This window comes from Narcine bancroftii, chromosome 5, assembly GCF_036971445.1.
Source record: "Narcine bancroftii isolate sNarBan1 chromosome 5, sNarBan1.hap1, whole genome shotgun sequence".
Classification (NCBI taxonomy): Eukaryota; Metazoa; Chordata; class Chondrichthyes; order Torpediniformes; family Narcinidae; genus Narcine; species Narcine bancroftii.
In genome coordinates, this window is record NC_091473.1 from 15,491,665 (window position 1) to 15,513,584 (window position 21,920).

Here is a 21,920-nt window from a genome sequence, read left to right on the forward strand (position 1 = left end):
AAGGCCACCATGTAGTAGTGATGGGTGTAGTCGGCGCTGATCTGTTGAAGGTGGAACTGGGCTATTCAAATTACACGTGTGGCCGCGACGCCCAGATTATTGGCAGCTTCAACAAAACTGCAAGAACTGCTTGTTTCATCATCTTCGGGTCCAACTGCTGGTTGGACCTGTTGGGGTCACCAATGAAGTGTGCACACTACCACAAAGTGTGGAAAGAAGACACACACGAGAAGTTGAAGATTGATTTATTGCACTGGCAGCTCTGCTTATACTCACTCCTTGGAGCTGACATCGCGGCAGCGCTGATCTCTGACTAGGCAGCGTTCCCACCATTGCTTGCTGTTTCCTGCTGTGCAGGTGGTCACCTGGAGTGAAGATCGTTGGCCCCCTTAGGGTCTGCGTGGTCAGTGTTTGTCAGCCATTTTGTGTATCAGGTCGCTATCTTATTTGTTTTTCCAGTAACTGGTAGGGAATTTTAAAAAACTTCTCCTTCATGATTTATTAGAGATGTTCAAGAAATGAGTCATGGAATGCTTGCTTTGTATCCATGTTCTCCTTGGGAATAGGATCTCCAGTACATATTCTTTATTTGCACACTTTCCAAAAGAAACCAGAAATTGGTTTGTGAGCACAGGTTGCATTTGTGGAGTGGTGGCTTAAGATATGGGACTGAGATGGCTTCCTGCACAGTGCTGGGGTGAGAAAGAGCAGGCTGATGTAGAGGGGAAGAGCTGTAGAGCAGATATGGGTAACATGGAGCAACTAAGGTACTGGAGGAGGACAAAAATGCAAAAGCTCAAGAAATCAGGAAGGCTAAAAGACATGAGGTTGCTTTGACAGACAATGTAAAAAGAAAATCCTACAGGTATATTAAAAAGGATAACAACAAACAAAATTGGTTCCCACGAAGATCAGAGTGGTTGGTTTTGTATGGAGCCGAAAGAGATGGGGGAGATCTTAAATTCCACCCCCCCCCCCCCCCCTGCCATCAGTATTTATGCAGGAAATTGCAGTTATGGGAAGAAAACAAGCAGTGAGGTCATGGAACCTATACAGATTAAAGAGGAGGAAGTGATTGCAGTTTTAAAGCAAATAAGTGTAGATAAATCCCCAGGGCCTGACAAGATATTCCCTTGGGCCTTGAGAAAGGCTAGTGTAGAAATTGTAGGAGCTCTGGCAGAAATATTTAAAATGTCCTTAGCCATGAGTATTGTGCCAGAGGATTGGAGGGTAGAAACATTGTTCCATTGTTTAAAAAAGGCTTCATAGGTACCCTGGAAATTAAAGGCCAGTGAGCCTGATGTCAGTAGTAGGTAAATAGGCTGTGGATTTTGTCGATATGAACTTTAATATAGCCTTAGACAACGTCCCACTTGAGAGGTTAGACAAGAAGGTTCAGATGCTAGGTATTCATAGTGAAGTAGCGAACTGGATTCGACAATGGCTGGATGGGAGAAGCCAGATGATCACTTCTCAGACTAGGGTATGCTTCAGGGATTGGTGCTGGGACCACCATTGTTGCTTGCCATCTATATCAAAGATCTGGATGATAATGTGGCAAACTGGATCAGCAAGTTTGCAGATGACACTCAGATTGGAGGTGTAGTGAACAACGAAGAAGGTTTTCAAAGCTTGCAGAGGGATCTGGTCCAACTGGGAAAAATAGCAATGGAATTTAATGCAGACAAGTGTGAGGTGTTGCATTTTGGAAGGTCAAACCAAGAAAGGACATACACAGTACATGATAGAGCACTGGGGAGTGCAATAGAACAGAGCAATCTGGGAAAACAGATACACCATTTCCTGAAAGTGGTGTCACAGGTGGATAGGGTTGTAAAGAGAGCTTTTAACATATTGGCCTTCATAAATTATTGAGTACAAGAGTTGGAATGTTATGGTAAAATTGTACAAGACATTGGTAAGGCCAAATTTAGAGTATTGTGTGCAGCTTTGGTCACCTAACTACAAGAAAGATACAAGATAGAAAGAGGTCAGAGGAGATTTACTAGGATGCGGCTTGGACTTCAGGAACTGAGTTACAGAGGAAGGTTAAACAGGTGTGGCCTTTATTCCCTGGAGAGTAGAAAAATGAGGGGAGATTTGATAAGAGATATTTAAAATTAGGAGGGAGACAGTAAATGTAAGTAGGCTTTTTCCACTGAGGGTAGGTGAGATACAAAGCAGAGGACAATGGTTAAGAATGAAAGGGGAGAGTTTAGGGGAAACATGAGGGGGCTTTCTTCACACTGAGTGGTGGGAGTGTGGAACGAGCTGCCATCTGAAACGGTGAATGTGGATACAATTTTAACATTTAAGACTAATTTGGACGGGTACATGGATGGGAGAGGTATGGAGGACTATGGACTGGATGCAGGTCAGTTGGATTAGACAAAATAAATGGTTTGGCACACACTAGTATGGGCTGTTTCAGTGCTGTAATGTTCTATGGTTCTAATCCAATGTGGAGCCCTTATAACACACTGCCCTCTCTGCCCTCTACACTCAGCCTTGATGAAGGGTTTCAGCCTAAATAATTGACTGTTAATTTTATCCCACTGCCGCTGCTTGACCCACTGAGCTCCTCCAGCAGATTGTGCTTTGCTTCAGATTCCATCTTCTACAGTATGTCTCCAGTACCTACCAATGCCATCTGTTTCAATGCAGGGGAACACAGAATGTATTTGATCTTCCCAGATTCTGATGGAGAAAACTGCACTGGTGCCTTTAAAGCAGACAACCCAGCTATATTATGTGTTAGATGGTCATTACTTCTCTTATGTTACATGTACATTACTGAAACGTTAACTGCCTTTTGCTGACCTGATCTGCACTGTCCAACAAAATAACCAATGAAAGTTCAAGCAGAATGATTCCTAAATGCATTTATTTGATACATAACTGTGACAACTTGGAGGTAACATTATCAAACACAGATCACAGGGAAAAACAGTTTACTCATGCCCAGATTCCTGAAGATAGTTGATTAGCATTAGATAAGAGTAGCAACAGAAATACAATGAAAATAAACCAGTGGAAACTTTGAATAAATTAGTCACAATAAAGCTATTCCCATACTTTCCTGGCAGCTGAGGGGCTTCATGTCTGGTTTAATGCTGTGCAGAAAATTAACGCTTCCCTACATCTCTGACATACATTCCCTACAGCTTTCAAAAGCCTTTGTGACTTGAGCAACCTCCGTGGAATAAGGAAAAGTTTTGGCTTTGTCTTCCCCACATGACCTCCATCAAGACCATAGCATCCCTGCTCAATGGGTTAATTCGGGTCTTGCTCAGGCAAGGAACAGGACAACCAGCTCTGCTTTTATCCTGGCATAATGCTTTAACTATCAGTCTCCAGGGATAGAATGTTGAGAGAAAAGCAGCAGTTACCAACTGCGAGTTCTCAAAAGATATATTATACCTCGAGTGGGGAGTAAAACTGCCAGCTTGGTTTGGGGAAACACCAGCTCTCAAATAATGATTGCACTTTTAAACCTACCTGGTTTGAAATTCCAGAAGTACTAACATCAGTTCTGTACACTTGTCACTTCTGTTTGAAATCATTGAAAGCAAAACCAAGTCTGAAAAATCTAAAAGAGCTGGGCAGAAGACTACACCTTTGGAATTGCATGTCTCAGTGAAATGTTATATCAGTTCATTCCCTTACAACCAGTCTGCAGCCTGTTCCAGGACTATGTAGACCTGAAACATTTCCAAATCCAACATATCTCATTCCTTAAGGTTTATTTCTGTAGATGAGCAAAATTGGAGATAATTCTATCTTCCTTGCCAAATGGAACAGTTTCCGTGAGGTTAATGCTTCAGGAATGAGTTAACACACCAGATTCCAAGACGTGGTGTTGCAAAACCAAGCCTTGGATTGGCATTCCAATCCTCCCTTTCTCTTTGTAGGCCCAATTTTTGAAGAATGCTTTTTGTTTTAAGGCAATCTTCCTCCTGCATTTCTCTTTGAAAGAATATCAGATAAGGACATTGGAAGTGTTTTTTCATGTTCAATGAAAGGCATCTCAGAAGTGGAATCATTCTGAGCTTATTTGCCTTCCTTTTGGAAGAGAGGCTTTAAACTACAATGTAAAAATGACTCCAAAGTAGTTTCATTCACTGTTCCTTAGGGGCCATCAAATTCAAGACTTGTTCAAATCCACCTGCCAGAGAGACTTGTGCAAGGTTTCTCAACAGATATCAGTAATGTGGATTGAAATCCCATTTTAACACACAACTTGATTTTGCTTTGGCAAGGTCAGATGTGAAAATCTGCATTACAAATGAGTGGGGTGTCTGACCACAAGTCCTTCGTTCAAACCACTGCATGACAACAATAAAAGATTAATACAATTTTTTTTTAAATCTCCTGTTAAACAGCCCATGAACAACTGCTTCTAAAATAACTTTAAAAAAACAATGCCCGAAATTTTATCAAACATCTGGCAACCTCATTGGTCCCGGTATATCCAGTTCCACTGGAAAATAATAGAATACAAAACTAATGCTAAGATTTTTAAAAAGTCGTTCAACTCACCAGTTTCCTTGACAATTTTCCTTTCTCCTGCCCTCTAATTGGCTCTTTGAACAAGTTTCTCACTCCTTGGTACCATCAACCTCATTGAACATGGCCTGTGAATTTGGTGCTCTTTGCATGTGCTCAGTCCTATCCTCAAGAGCAGCCTCTAGCACACAGCCTCCAGAGCGAGGTGATACCAAAGTGCTTTGCTTCAAAATGCTATCAAGAGTCCAGTCGATTATACAATGAGGGCAATGAATAAAACTTTCAGTTCTATCAAGGCAAACTGGTTTCAACATCCCTCTAAGTAGTTCTAACTAACCTAGGGCACTACAATAATGAAAATTTTGCTACAGACTGCTTATAGGAGATCCTATTGTGAATTCAAGTGGTTAATTCTGGAGGGAAGTTGGGTCTTTGATATTGGATGGGCACATTGAAAGAGAAACAGGAATGTTCAGGCCCTGTCTACAAACGAACTTTAATTCATGTGGAGTTGCTTAGAAGCAATGGCTTCTCAGAAAGAACCTAGGTTTATGTTCCCTGGTATGTGTTTGGCAAACACAGTAAGCCTTCTGATCTGTCTAGAGGACAAAGTGCATAGAGAATCTGAAACATTCAAGCTAAAATTTTATGTTGATAACTACAATATAAATGGTCCATGGCTCATGCTCTTAACAACCTGTGAGCAACTTGTAGTCAAAGAACTCATTGAAGCGGAATCTTGTCAAGCAGTTGAAGTAAGCCAGCAAAAACAGACTATTTTGAAATGTAACAGCTGGAAACATCCCCTCAGTTCTCTCTGCAAATGGTCTTCCAGATCTATTCTCTACATTTCATGTTCCACACAAAAAGGCACTTCAAAACACATGCCCAAAATCATAGTGGTCACAGATGGAAACTGATCAAACCTGACAAATAGTAGACCCTGGAGCTCGCAGAAAATTGTGAAATCACTTCTCTCAACTTTGCTTCTGGTGACAGAGTGCAATGCTGGGGGGAACTGATGCATTAAGAGAATTGAATTTACATTGGCATGTTGGGAGGGGCTCCCAACGTGCCCTTGGGTGATGTTAAAATGCTTGGATTGTGGGCAATTAGCCCCATCCTGATGATGCTCATTGGTTTCACAGTCTGCTCTCCAACTTGGGCCACGTAGGGCAGTGTTCTCAGCTGCCAGCCAACCAGTCCACAGGGGCTTCGACACTGGAGCAAAGCTGAGCAATGTGTTCAGCTGAGGAGATCCGCACCACTGCAGCTCTCAGCTTCCCTTACAGATGATTGAAAGGGGATGGACAGCACTCTGCAAGGTAGTGGGTCATGAAGTGGGACTGAATGTATACACACACACGACTTAAAATCAATGTAACACAGCAATCTTAAAAACACAGTAAAATTAATTAAAAGTTATTATGTACTTGTACACAAAGGTGTATCAAATAAGCATATTCTGAAGAGAAGAATGGCAACCTAAGAGCTTTATATGTGCTTTACATTAAGAGGGTACAGGTGGCCTACTATTTCCCTGAAGCAGCAAGATTTATATACGCAGGTGTACAAGTAACAGGTGAAAGTCAAATTCATGTGGGAATGAACAAAGGGAAGTATTTCCACTTCCAGTTACATTCACGAGAAACAGCATTGAGCTCATTTGTTTGTCTGCTTACTCAAACACCATCAATAGGTTTGTGCTCATTAGCTGGCGTTAGGATATTCTCATCCATAGCCATTGTGAAGCTCAGACTCTGCGGTACCCAGTCCTCTGCAATAAAACAATGCTGGTCTGTGATCCAGCTCTGGAGCATCACTCTGACCTGCCCTCTGAGCATGCAGCAGATGAGCCACAGGGTCTGTGCATTAACTCGGCAAGGTACATAAGGGAATAATACTCAGGGGCGATGGGGAAACTCGAAAGCAAACCCACGCACCTGTCAGCTAAAGAACCTGAGTGATGGAGTTCTTTACTCACATTCGGGTGGTCATAAATGAGTAAAGTTTGTCCCAGCATTTACAAATGCACAAGTTATCATGCAGCCTCAGCTTTTGTGGACAGCGGAGGAGTTACCTGGCCTGCTTGCAACTTTGGTACCAAGGTGGCTGCCCACACGCTGGCGACTGCACGATTCAGGAAGTGAATGACCTTGCTCCTTTGCACTTGTGATTGTCCAGGCAGTGCTTCTCCACATAACTATATAATGGATATGTATATATGTGTGTGTATATACATACATACACACACGTATGTATATATATATATATACACACACACACACACACACACACACACACACACACACACACACACACACACACACACATATTCTGGGGTATAACAAACAATTCAAACAGTTTTTTTTTGACTAAATAATCATGTCAGAAATTGACAAGAACTTGTTCCTGTGGTGTCATCGGTGTGACGAGCTTCAAAATGAGCAGTAAGCAGGTGCCTGAGCAGGTGAAGCTCACACCCTTCCCCAGAGTAACAGAGAAAGAAAGAGGAAAGGGATTTCCATATGCTACTGATTCTGGAGCTGAATCTTTTCAAGGATGCTAATGAGGTTCTCGAGTCCAAAGATATAGCCCCTGTCTGGCCCATCATGCACGGTTTGGTCATCCCGAAATCCTTTGTAGGTACTGTGGGCAAAGTCTATCATCCTAACGTCAATTTTCGGCAGGATCCCAGGGGTGGTGGAGGAGGAAGATGGCAAAGAACTGGTGCTTTCCTGCAGGCTGCCCTGGCTCAGTGCTTCAGCAGAGTCCTGTCTCACACCCAGCTTTTCTTCCTTCCCGTCATAGATAATCAGCAAGGAGCTGGAGTAGAAGCGGTAAGAAGCCTGCTTCTCCAAAACCCCCTTGAGACTTTGAAGCTTCTGCAGAATGGCGTCAAACAAGTCTTTTCGTAGGTACCTGCCATTGTGCAGGAACTCATACAAAGCGGTGCCAAACCCCTCGATGGAAAGACCACGGCCGTAGTACTTGTTCCTGCACACGTAATGCCCCGAGTCTAACTGATAAACCTGGGAGAGAGAAGCAAACGTGACTGCTCAGTGTGGCGTTCAGCATATTCAACACAATATGACAACCTGAAATACTCAAGATAGGTTTTTAACATCTGTATGCAGGATGAGATGAGGGAATTTTTATCTGCTATACATTTCAGCATTACACCCCAATTAATCACACAAAGTCCATTGAAACTAAATTACAATGGATTCCAATAATTTTTAGCAGAAGCTCTGTTGATTTAAAGGGAAGGAAAGACAGACTGGACTGGAAATTACCATCACTGGAGATCATTTCAATGCATTGGATTTACAGGCATAACAATGAACAGTGTTTGTCTCACCTGACCACAGGATTGGCACCAGAATGAATTTTAGAGGGGGTGCATTAATGTATTTGGGGGTGAAGGCTCGTAAACTCACTCAGCTGGTGGGGGGTGGGGGGAAGAATGCTGGTTCTACCTACTGATGAGCATTAACGTCCTCCATCCCTCCGATGTAGCAGAAGTCCTGCTTTTATTGCGTAGAGTGTCAAAAGCTAGATGCTCGTGACACTTGATGCAAACTAATGACACAGCCAGGGGCGTGTGACAAGTCGCTAACGTGTGTCAAGCTAGATGTCCGTGATACACGCTAGTGACGCGGACGCGGCAGGTCTGACGGCGAGCGATAGCTCACAGGTGCCAACCCTGCCTGACCAACATTCCCACCTTTCTTCTGCTCTTACAACAGAAAATAATATTGCTGGCAAGTGGTTTTTGAGTGAGGAAGTAAGGATGATGATGTGATTTGCGTGCAGAAATGTGAAAGGCTGCAACTCCACAAATAGCCAGTAACAGTGCCAAGAAGGGAGGCTCTGGCTAGCATTATTCAATCCTGTGACTTGAGATATAATGTTGGAGAACTGGAGATGGGCTAATGTGTATTGATGTATAATTGGGGAAAGAGGCAGGAGTACACCAAATAAAAAAAGGTCTGCACCCCACAAGTAGACTTGTTCAGGCGTTTGATAAAGTCTTCAAGGCAGATTAATCAGGAAAGGAAGTGTTTAAGGAATGCAAGGGAAAGTGGCAAGATTAATTGCTTCCATGGAAGAAAGCAAAAATTAGTAACGAAAGATTCATGTGCAGTTGGAGAAGTGGGAGGGAAGTGATGGCACGTTCAAGCAGCTAATTCATAAACAATGGGGTACGAGACCTCTTCCTTTTTGAGGTAGGTATCAATGAGGTGGATTTTACACATCTGCTGATGAAAGCAAATCTGGGAGTTCAGTTAATGAAGAAGAATTAATAATGGACCGGGTGAGAGGCCAAGTGGCAAATAAGAGTTCTAGCCTAATTATAATTAAGAGGTTGACATAGAAAGCAGAAAGAATACATAATAAGTGGTGGAATACCAACACATTCATAGAAAGTGAGCTCAATATGCATGCATTCATTACTATAGCGCTCGATAGTGGCAAAGGCACATTTGTCAGAGAATTTAACAGGGAGGAATTGTCACTAATGAGATAACTGGAGACACACCAATCACATGCAAACTCACTGTGTTGATTATCTTCCTTCACCTGACCCCTTTTCTCTTGCCTCTCTTTCCCTTGGTCTGCATCAGCCAATCAACTGCCTCCTGTCCCCATCTATCAGTCATCCGTCACCCCACCCTGGTTCATCTCACCCTGTCCTAATATACTGGCCACCTTCCCTCTACATTCTGTCTCATTGAAAGGTTCTCACCCCAAAAATTGACCGCTCCTTTTCTCCCATTGATACTTCTCAACCTGCTGAGTTCATCTAGGAGATAGGTTTTTTTTGCCACCATTTAGATCACAGCTGATCATTAGACAGATTTGTAGTCACCACACCATAGAACACGTTGCAGCATTAGAGGAGATTCCTGAGGATGCTGACAGGTTAGAGCTTATAATTAAAATGATTAATGAGACAGGATGTTTGGAGCAAAGTAGACCATGGAGATTTATGTGTGAACAAAGTTATGTCAATATTGGACTGAGGAACAGAAGAATAGCAGAGAGGGTGACTCTCCTTGGCTTAATGTTTCTAATATGCCTTCTGTGGCATGGTGACGTTGAAGACATTAGTGGGTGAGAGGTCAAGAGGGAACATAATATACATCAATGGGTGGCTGAGGGGGAATGAAGTAAACGGAAGATGGCGGCGTACATGGCTCGAACCAGGTCAAAACACCAGGATCTTAACACTGTCTTCAGGTCTGGCGATAGAGCACTATACAGTGCCGCTAGAGCCAACCTGAAGGGAAGCATCAAGGATGCTAAAGCAGCCTATAAGAAAGATAGAGGATCTCAATAACAATCCACAGCAAGTGCGGTAGAGCATCCAACATTTCACCAATCATAAAACCAGCAAAAGAACGACAGTCAGCGGTGTGCCACACTGGCTGAGGATTAATTTCTTTGCTCTGTTTGACATGAAGGCAGCAGAGGCAAACACAACACCCTCATCATCCTCCAACAGCTACATCCTCATTGTGCAGGAGTATAATGTGAGATGGGTGCTCAGTGCGGTGAATCCAAGGAAAGCTGCTGGCCCTGATGGTATGACAAGAAGTGTGCATACCTGCTCTCTGAGGTCTTCAAAGATCTTCAACCTGTCCCTATATCCCACCATGCCTGAAGTCTGCCACTATTAACCCCATTGCTGAAAAAGAATGTTATCAGCAGCCTTAATGACCTACCATCCAGTAGCACTTGCACCGGTTATCATGAAGTGCTTCGAGAGGCTGGTCCTGCAACACAAAAGTTAGCCTTCCTCCCACCTTTGATCCATATCAGTTTGCCTATAGAGCAAATAAGTCTACAGTGGATCCCATCATCACTGCACTGACCCACCTTAAACACAGGGTGCTATGTGAGGATGCTTTTATTATAGACTTCAGCTCTGCCTTTAACATAGTCATCCTGGGCAGTCTGGTTACAAAACTTGCTTAATTAGGATGTTCTCAATCTATTTGTCTCTTGGATTAAGGATTTTCTAACAAACCGCTCCCAGACTGTTAAAATTGGCACTCATCTCTCCTCTACCCTTAGTATTGGCTACCCACAAGGGTGTGTATTGGGCCCTATCCTCTGTACCCATGATTGCACCTCCACAGATTCTATCAATATCATCAAGTTGGTGGACAACACAACTATGATTGAACTTGTTTCAAGAGGAGATGAGACAGCCTACAGGGATGAAGTCCAAAGACTGACAGCGTGGTGTTCAGAGAACCATCTCGCCTTGAACGCTTCAAAAACAAAAGAACTTTTAATAGACATCAGAAGGAACAGTATAGTTCCAGACCCATTATATATTAATGGGGACTGTGTGAAAAATCACTGCTTTCAAGTTTCTGGGTACACATTTTGCCACCAATATCATCCCAGTCGTTAAAAAGGCACCACAACAACTTCATGCCCTGAGGATTCTCAGGAACATCAAACTGAAGAAGAAGTTGCTCATGTAATTCTATCGCTGCTCCATCAAGAGTGTGCTTGCTGGCTTACTGCATTTCTTCATGGTTTTCCAGCTGCTTGGAGGGTCATCAATATGGCCCAGAAGATTATCGGCTACATACTGCCCTCTTTAGAGGATTTATTCAGCTCTTGCTGCCTTAGTAGAGCAGTCAAAATCCTGAAAGACCCTTACCACCGTGATTATCATGTTTGACCTGCTGCCCTCCGGTAGACGTTTTAGCTCCATTAAATAATGGACAAACAAACTTAAAAACAGTTTTTTTACCCCAGAGTCATACATGAATTGAATACTGCCAAACACTGAATATTGTATTGTTTTTAAATCTTATTTGTTTGATGTATGTGTGCACTGTCAGGATGTGTACTTGTACAATAACAATAAAAGGTTATCTTGTCATAAGCATCAGTGGGTGGAGGATGGGGGACGCCGTAGGCATCAGTGGGTGGAGGATGGGGGAATGCCGTAGGCATCAGTGGGTGGAGGATGGGGGAACGCCATAGGCATCAGTGGGTGGAGGATGGGGGAACGCCGTAGGCATCAGTGGGTGGGAGGTTGAGGGGAATGTAGAGTACATCAGTGGATGTATGAGGGGGAACGTAGTCGACATTAGTGGGTGGAAGGTTGAGGGGAATGTAGAGTACATTAGTGGATGTATGAGGGGGAACGAGGTCGACATTAGTGAGTGGGAGGTTGAGGGGAATGTAAAGTACATTAGTGGATGTATGAGGGCGAACGAGGTCGACATTAGTGGGTGAGAGGTTGAGGGGAATGTAGAGTACATTAGTGGATGTATGAGGGGAAACGTAGTCGACATTAGTGGGTGGAAGGTTGAGGGGAATGTAGAGTACATTAGTGGATGTGTGAGGGCGAACGAGGTCGACATTAGTGGGTGAGAGGTTGAGGGGAATGTAGAGTACATCAGTGGATCTATGAGGGGGAACGTAGTCGACATTAGTGGGTGAGAGGTTGAGGGGAATGTAGAGTACATCAGTGGATCTATGAGGGGGAACGTAGTCGACATTAGTGGTTGGGAGGTTGAGAGGGAATGTAGTATAATTTGAGAGGGAACGTGGTATACATTCTGAGGTTAGGCAAAAGACTTCAATCAAATAAAGATGAATTTTTGGTTTTCTATGGCCATTGATGATTGTGGTCAAAACAAATTTTTGGATATTGAAGGAACCCAAGGAACATGGGTATTTAGTCTTTATTGCATAAAGGTTGAGAACGACAGCAAAAATGCCTTGGTACAGTTAAGCAGGACCTCATTGAGATGCCTGGAGTACTTGTCCAGCTTTGTCTCCTTACCCAAAAATGATAGGAGTGCAGCAAAGATTCACTTCATTGGTGTCAACTCTGACATTCTACTTGCAACAATATTTCAGGAAAAGTAAGTTGATAGAAGTAGAATGTCAGAACTGAAATTCCAATCACTTAATTCAGTGGAACCTGCATTTTGGACAAGTTTGCACTCAGTTAATAAATCTTAAATTGCCTTATGGTAAAATTAGAATGGCAAAGAGTTGAGCAACAGTCTCTGAGGCACCTCATCCAGCACACCTTCTTCCCCAGCAGCCTCAAGGACTCCACTTACATGGGCAAGCTAAGCTCCCTTTGTTCTCTTGGGGCCCTGAAGCTAAATGTGTGAAATGTGCCCATTTTGTGAAATGATGAAGCCAATAAAATAGAGCAGCCATTCTCAACTTTTTTTGGCTATGACCCCATCCCTCCTTAGGACTCTGCTCCAAGTTTATGGGCCCCCTTCCCTGCGAATAATTCAAGTTTTGTTTTCTTCTATACTTCTCCCCCCTGCTGACGACATACAAAAACAAAAGAAAATGTTAGGCAAGGTGAAAAAAAACAAGGCTTTTACTTAAATGTGCTGTGCCCCCCCCCACCACCCCTGGGGGTGGCCCTAGGGCCCTCATTGAAAATGGCTGGAACTGGATGGCTTTCTCTTCCTCTCCTCCTAAACCTCTAAATTAAGTTTGCATGGGAAATTCTCTCCAGTTTTGATCCTCTCAAATTATAATAATTTGGGTGTGTTTGGAAAACTCTTGGAATCAAAAGAACATTGTTCACTGACTTTCAAATACAGATTTAAACAGAATAATTCTTTGCTTGAGAAGGTTGAAGCAAACATTTTCAAATAATGTTTAAATCAGTAACTTACCTGCATCCCACAGACTCTGACTCCCAGTGCACTCGACGTGCTCAATTCACACTTCTTGATCTGCCGTGCTGCTTTCTCCTCTGAAGCATCATCTCCATGCTGCCTGGTCCCCATCTTCAGATCCAGAATACAAGGATACCCAAAGTGATGAACCACATTCTCCAGCAAAAGAAACTCTTGGAGGGAACTTTGTCAAGGAACATCTACAACAGGAATACGAAAGAATTCCGAGCACATCCAGATACAATGGTATCTCCATAGAATCTCATTAGGATCATGCTTGCTAACCACAAAAAAAGCTTTGAATCTGTATTTCAGTCAGGTTACTCATGAATTGATATCTCAAGAGTTAACTGGAAACTATTCCAGTTAAATCAAAACTATTAAGATACACAAACTTACCTGACCATCAAGAACTAAACTGTTAGATCAAAACCAAAAAATACACTTTTTAAAAATCCATTTTCCAAGACATACTGAAAGTTTCACAATAATAGATTTCAAAGAATCTGAGTCAAGCAAATGGGCAAGATTCCACCATATGGAATATGAGGGGAATCCATTTCACAAAGATGCAAAAAAAATAGTTTGCAGTTTTTTTAATATACTGTACTTTCACAAATTCTGTAAGAGCGAATTTTCTTTTTGGTATTGATTTGTGAATTCTGTAAGGGCAAATTTCTGTACACCAAGGGCCATAACGTAGAGAAAGGGATGGGGTCTCCAGTACAAGATTAAAGAATACTCCTCTGCAAAAGGAAATAGACTTGGTTCACAAAAACAACTTAGCATACATGTGTAACAAGCAACCCTGAAGGCAAACAGAAGGCTCTCCCTTACTTTAATGGAGATGCAGTATGAACGTGGTCAAGTTATGCTCACTGTACACTGCAAAATGTGCAGTTGGGAATACAGTGTACAATTTTGGTTTCTTTAAAGGATATACATACAGCACAGTAACAGACCACTTTGGCCCACGAATCCATTCTGCCCAATTTATACCAATTAACCTACACCCTGGTATGTTTTGAACAGTGGGAGGAAACTGGAGCCCCCAGGGAAAACCCACAGACACAGGGAGAACATACAAATGCCTTACAGAGAGCACAGGATTCGAAACCCAGTCCCAATCACTAGCGCTGTAAAGGCATTGCGCTAACCTTGCAGATCAGAAGTTTCATCAAGTTGATTCCTGAAATAAGGGAGCTGACAATGAGGAAAGATTGAGTCTATACATATTCGGATATTGAAGAATGAAAGGTGATCTTATTGAAACATGCAGGATTTGGAGGAAGACATCCGTAAGTCTTCCCTCATGGAGGAACCTTGACCAGGAGTTGCAGCCTTGCATAGATTCAGAATAGGGGCTGCCCATTTGAGAAATTTCTTCTCTGACCATCAGGTTTTGCAATCCTCTACCCTGGAGAGTTATTGAATGCATTAACACTAGAATAGGAAGAGGTCTGGTCTACAGGGCACTGAGAGCTCTGAGGAAGAGGCAGAATAGGCAAGTTAAGGCTAAGGCAAGATCAGATACAACATTGAACTGCAAAGAATTCTCTTGCTGCTATTTCTAATGTCAATGTCAAGTGAAATGTTTGCAAATTATTCTTCACTACAGCCTCTACCTTTGGTGCAAGTGCTAACGAACCAAGGATTATATCAGTGTTGGCCAATAATACTGCAATAGTTTAAAACATTTTTTACTCATTCTTCCCCCAAGGATTCTGACATCTTTGCACCGGTGCTCATACCCACCATTTTAATGCAATTTAAAACACTGCTCTGTTTCCTTTTACTATTCTGGAGACAGGAGAGATAAGTCAAGAACAGGGCTCGGTGGACGTGGAGGGTGGGGTGGAAAGATAACAACGTGCATTCATGAGTGTCTGAAATTTATCAGTACATCTCAGCATTTGCTGTGACCTACAGAGTTTGCATGCCGAGGGCATGAGAGGAATGTTCCTCAACCACCCCCCACCTCCCCACCCCACGTCAGAGGTAAACTAAACCACAGAGGATTTCAGCAATTGCAATGATGCAAGTGTTAAAACAGTTTTTAAAAATGGACCAAAATCCAAGAATTTGGGAATTATTGAATCAATTAAAATTGGTCCCACTTGGAATTTATGTAACTATAAACATCCAATTCACCAAGCCTGTCTGTCAAGCAAAAACTGGTATTTAACTCAAAATATTACCAAACATTAAGATATGGGAAGTGTCTACATTTTGAATGTTGGAGCAGGGTGGTTGAGAATCTTTGAAGGGTACTAAGTGTGAAGCCATTCTTTTAAACACTACAATGACATGGAACTCAACTGCAGAACTCACTATGCATCAACACATTGTTTGATCGGAGAGGAGTCACGTGATGGAGTAGTGGCCGGACGGTGAACTCCAGCCCTCTCCAGAAAAGTCAGGAAAAACAAGAGAAAATACAAAGGCACAGAAATACAAGTTAAAGAAAAGTGAGTATAAAGGTGGAAAGAAGATGGAGACAAAAGGAGAAAAATCAAAATCAACGGAAAGAAGAGAGGAAGAGAAGACAACGGAGGAAAAAGGTGAAGGCCTTACCTGTCCGAAGATGCCCGCTGTGGAGAGAGGACCCCACTACCTCAGGTCGGTAGAAAAAGAACTACAACAATGGCTCACAGAGCCGAGTAAAAGTGCGCAACCGTGCATGAAAAAAAACACACCGACGGGAGGGGGGACCAGCTGGGGAGTCGATCTCCACAGCCGGCAACGACAGCTGCAGAACACCTGCAGCAAGAAGAGACCACAGAAGACAATGGAAACAAGAAAGAAGAGGAGGAAAGGGCATCAAAGAAACAACAGATGGCCAACCCAGAGGAAGAAGAAGAGGAAGAATACAGTGAAATAGATAAAGGGAAAGGCAAGGTAAAGGATATACTTGCTCTTGTTAGAGGATACATGGAGTCATTTAAAGAATGGCAAACACAGAAATTCAATGATTTAAGAAAAAGAATAAACAACACAGAAAAGAAAATAAATAAAATGGATATGACCTTAACAGAAATGGGGAAAAAAATGGACAAGATGGAAGAACGGGCAGTAGCAGCAGAAATGGAGGTAGAAGACTTAAAAAAGAAATTGGAAGAATCTAATAAAAAAACTAAAGAGACACAAGAATTACTAGCCCAAAAAATAGATATAATGGAAAATTATAACAGAAGAAATAACATAAAGATAGTGGGCCTTAGGGAAGATGAAGAAGGCAAGAATATGAGGGAGTTTATAAAAGAATGGATCCCTAAGGCCCTAGGATGTCCAGAACTACAGCAAGAAATGGAAATAGAAAGGGCACATAGAGCATTGGCCCCTAAACCACAACCACAACAAAAACCAAGATCTATTGTAGTAAAATTCCTAAGATATACTACAAGAGAAAAGGTACTGGAGAAGACAATGGAAAAAGTAAGAGAGGGCAACAAACCACTGGAGTATAAAGGGCAAAAAATCTTCATTTATCCAGATATAAGCTTTGAACTCCTAAAGAAGAGAAAAGAGTTCAATACAGCAAAAGCGATTTTATGGAAGAAAGGATATAAATTTACACTGAAGCATCCTGCGGTATTGAAAATATTTATTCCAGGACAACAAAACAGACTGTTCTTGGATCCAGAAGAAGCACGAAAATTTGCAGAACAAATACAAAAATAGACTGAGGGATGAAGACGGGTAATGAGAGCAAAAATGATCACGATTGATATGTATGTGGGTAAAGACAAAAATAGACTGAGGGATGAAGACGGGTAATGAGGGTAAAAATGACCACGATTGATATGTATGCGGGTAAAGAGGTATAAGAGTGAATAGAGACAATGGGCATACGTGAAAGTATCTGTAATTAGAGGAAAACATAGATAGTATAGACAAGAATTAATAAGGGAAGGTAATGGAATAGAGAGAATAAGGAGGGAATTAAAAGAGTGACCTTTGTGACATATAAAAAGTGAAATCTTTTCTGGGGGGGGCTGGGTGGGGGAAAAGAGCGGTCACTGCAAAATCAGTTGACGCTTGCGAGTGGATTCGTAAATCCAAATGGAGAGGGGAGATGTGGTTGTCCGACAAGGGATAAAGGACAACTCAGGAGGGGAAGGGGAGGTTGGGGATAAAGAAGATAGAAATAGGAGAATAAGGAAAATGTTGGATGTTGTAGGAATGTTGTCTGGTAAAGAGTTGAAAATAAGAAAACAGAAATGGAAAAGGAGGAAAGGTAATGATGGAAAAACGGAAAGAGAAGATAAACAAAATATAAAATGGCTACGCTGAACTATATGACTCTAAATTTTAATGGAATACATAACCAAATTAAAAGGAAGAAACTACTAAATTTACTGAAAAAGGAAAAAATAGATATAGCATTTGTCCAAGAAACACACTTAACTGATTGGAGCACAAGAAATTAAAGAGAGATTGGGTAGGACATGTAACAGCAGCATCGTATAATTCAAAAGCAAGAGGAGTGGCTATATTAATTAGCAAAAATGTGCCATTTAAAATAGAAGAGGAAATAATAGATCCAGCAGGGAGATATGTTATGATAAAATGTCAGATATATTCGGAGCTTTGGAATCTACTTAATATATATTCACCTAACGAAGAAGATCAAAAGTTTATGCAAGATATCTTTTTGAAGGTAGCTAATACGCAAGGGAACATACTAATAGGAGGGGATTTCAATCTGAATTTGGATCCAAATATGGATAAAACGGGGAAAAAAATTAACAGGAAGAACAAAGTAACCAAATTTATAATTAAATCAATGCAAGAAATGAAACTTGTGGACATATGGAGGAAACAAAACCCAAAAGAAAAGGAATACTCATACTACTCGACTAGACATAAAACATACTCAAGGATAGACCTATTCCTGTTATCAGCCCACATTCAAGGGAGAGTTAGGAAAACAGAATATAAAGCTAGACTATTATCGGACCACTCACCCCTGTTATTGGCAATAGAGCTAGAGGACATCCCTCCAAGAATGTATAGATGGAGATTAAACCCCATGCTACTTAAAAGACAGGATTTTAGAGAATTTATTGAAAAACAATTAAAAATGTACTTTGAAGTAAATACGGAATCAGTGGAAGATAAGTTTATACTATGGGACGCAATGAAAGCATTCATTAGAGGACAAATAATAAGTTATGCAACCAAGATGAAGAAGAACTATAATCAGGAAACAGAGCAGTTGGAAAGGGAAATAATAAACATAGAAAAAAAATTAGCAATAAAGGAAGATACAACCAAAAGAAGAGAATTGGCGGATAAAAAAATAAAATATGAAACATTACAAACATATATGGTGGAGAAGAATATAATGAAGACAAAACAGAAATATTATGAACTAGGTGAAAAAACACACAAAATCTTAGCATGGCAGCTTAAGACAGAGCAAACTAAGAAAATGGTATTGGCAACAAGGAAAAAAGACAAACAAATTACATATAATCCAAAAGAAATTAAGGAAAACTTCAGAGAATTCTATGAACAATTATACCGAACTGAAAACGAAGGGAAAGAAGGGAAAATAGATGAATTTTTGACTAAAATTGAACTACCAAAACTACAAATAGAGGAACAAAATAAATTAACAGAACCATTTGGAACAGAAGAAATACAAGAGATAATAAAAAATTTACCAAATAATAAGACACCAGGAGAGGATGGACTCCCAATAGAATTCTACAAAACATTTAAAGATCTAATAATACCGCCCCTCCTGGATGTAATCAACCAGATTGATGAGACACAAAACTTACCAGATTCATGTAAAACAGCAATAATTACAGTGATACTAAAACAAGGGAAAGATCCACTCTCACCAGCGTCATATAGACCAATATCTCTGCTAAACACAGATTATAAGATAATAACTAAACTATTAGCAAACAGATTAGCAGAACAGGTACCGAAAATGGTAAATTTAGACCAAACTGGATTTATCAAAAAAAGACGCACAACAGACAATATTTGTAAATTTATTAACTTAATTCATGCAGTAGAAGGAAATAAAGCACCGGCAGTAGCAGTTGCTTTAGACGCAGAGAAGGCCTTCGACAGAGTAGAATGGAATTACTTGTTCAAAGTATTGCAAAAATTCAGTTTACCGGAGAAGTATATTAATTGGATTAAAGCATTATATGAGGGACCGTTAGCGAAAGTGACAGTAAATGGACATGTATCAAAGCAATTTAACTTAAGCAGGTCAACGCGGCAGGGATGCCCACTATCACCATTATTGTTTGCGCTAGCTATAGAACCACTAGCAGAATCGATAAGAATAGATAATAATATAAAAGGAATAAAAATAAAAGACAGGGAATATAAAATCAGTCTATTTGCGGATGATGTGATAGTGTACTTAACAGAACCAGAACTATCAATAAAAGAACTATATAAGAAATTGAAGGAATATGGAGAAGTGTCGGGATACAAGATAAACGTAAATAAAAGTGAAGCAATGCCTATGAATAACGCGGATTTCTCTAAATTTAAGGAGGAATCCCCATTCAGATGGCAAATGCAGGCAATAAGATACCTAGGTGTGCAAATAAACAAAAATCTAGGCCAATTATATAAACTCAATTACAATCCACTAATGAAAAAATTACAGGACGATTTAGAGCATTGGAAAGAGCTACCACTAACACTGATAGGAAGGATAAACTGTATTAAAATGAACATTTTTCCAAGGATACTATACTTATTTCAGGCATTGCCAATACAACTGACAGAAAATTCTTCTAAGAGTTAAAGAAAATAATAAGGAGATTTTTATGGAGAGGGGGGAAACCGAGGATAGCACTAGATAAATTAACAGAATGGTATAAACAAGGAGGATTACAATTGCCAAACTTCAAAAATTATTATAGAGCCGCACAATTAAGGTACCTATCAGATTTTTATCAAACAAGGGAAAAACCAGACTGGACGAGACTAGAATTAGATAAAATAGGGGAAAAGATACCTGAACACATATTATATAAATGGGACGAAAAATTGGTACAACATAGAACTTCTCCAGTATTACACCATCTCCTCAATATATGGAAGAAGATTCATGTAGAAAGAAATAAAATAAATTATCAAATACCAAAACTAATATTGACGCAAAATAAGCTACTCCCTTTTACAATAGACAACCTTTCCTTTAGAAAATGGGAAAAAAAAGGGATTAAAAGAATAGAAAATTGTTTTTCAGGAAGTAGATTCTTATCCTTTGAACAAATGAGAGATAAGTACAATATAACTGGAGATACAGCGCTGGCATATTACCAACTGAGATCCTACTTGAAAGATAAATTAGGAAGCAATTTGAGTTTACCAGAGGGAAGTAACCTTGAATATGTGATTACAGATACAATGTTAATCAAAAGATTTATCACAAATATGTATATCAAACTGCAAGAAAAGGAGAATGAGGAAACAAATGGTAAAACTAAACAAAAATGGGAACAAGATTTAAATATAAAGATAAAAAAGGAAACATGGGAGAAATTATGTTCTGGAACAATGAGAAATACAATAAATACGAGGCTGCGTATGATACAATATAATTGGTTACACAGACTATACATTACACCGCAAAAGTTAAATAAATGGGACCCAACAGTATCTGATAGATGTTTTCGATGTAAAAAAGAAAGGGGAACAACAATTCATGCAATCTGGACATGTGAGAGAGTAGAAAAATTTTGGGATGATCTCAATCAGATATTAAATAAAATAACAGAAAACAATATACCAAAGAATCCAGAGATCTTTCTCCTAAGTAACATAAAAAATAAAGAATTTGGAATTGACTTGGAAGATGCACAAAAAAGATTTGTCAAGATAGCCCTAGCCGTAGCAAAAAAATGTATTATGTCAACCTGGAAATTGGAAGATAATTTGAAAATACAACAATGGTATATAGAAATGAATAAATGTATTCCATTAGAAAAAATAACATATAGTTTAAGAAATAATATTGAAATATTCGAACAAGTATGGGAGCCTTACATTAAATACAATAGCGAAAACCTACCGGGAACAAACATTACCTAAGTTGATGGCAGGAGAAGAAAAGAATGGACTCAGTAGAATTTCTGGTGTATTTTTGTTGAATGACAACATTGTCTGACTGAATTAATGCAACCTAGATTGTATACCTAAAATGGATGAGGGGGGGGGGGGTGGGGGGGTGGCTTGGGAGGAGGGAGGGGGGAGGGAGAAAAAGTCACTGTAAATGTGTGGAAAAGAAAAAGTGTATATCATGGCTATTGTGATTTATGGTGTGAAAAATAAAAAATTAATAAAAAAACACATTGTTTGATCATGGAAGTCTGATCGAGCTCTGGTATGGAGTGAAGTATACTGAAGTTTCCCCATTAATCCTTCACGTTTGCTGATGACACCAAGATTGGAGGCATTGTGGACAGGGAGGAAGGCTTTCAAAGCCTGCAGAGGGATCTGGTCAACTGGAAAAAAAAGGGTCAGAAAATGGCAGATAAAATTTAATGCAGATAAGGGTGAGGTGTTGCATTTTGGAAGGACAACCAAGGTAGACATTCATAGGAAATGGTAGGGCACTGAGGAGTGCAGAGGAACAAAAGGATTTGGGAATACAGAAACACAATTCCCTGAAAGTGATGTCACTGGTAGATAGGGTTACAAAGAAAGCTTTTGGTATCTTGACCTTCATAAATCAAAGTATTG

At 40.5% G+C, this 21,920-nt stretch overlaps 1 protein-coding gene across 4 annotated transcripts in view; it reads right to left on the minus strand.

Annotated features, from left to right (window-relative positions):
* Nucleotides 1–2,867: 2,867 nt before the first annotated feature.
* The window catches only part of ip6k1 (inositol hexakisphosphate kinase 1), an 89,557-nt gene continuing 70,504 nt past the window's right edge, over nucleotides 2,868–21,920 (minus strand). For all 4 annotated transcript variants that reach the window (XM_069936880.1, XM_069936878.1, XM_069936879.1 and 1 more), the window contains 2 exons: nucleotides 13,191–13,366; nucleotides 2,868–7,538 (listed from right to left, as the gene is read on the minus strand). In XM_069936880.1, the coding sequence (XP_069792981.1) occupies nucleotides 7,038–7,538; nucleotides 13,191–13,366 (677 nt within the window). In that variant the 3' untranslated portion in view covers nucleotides 2,868–7,037. The remainder of the gene's footprint in view (nucleotides 7,539–13,190; nucleotides 13,367–21,920) is intronic.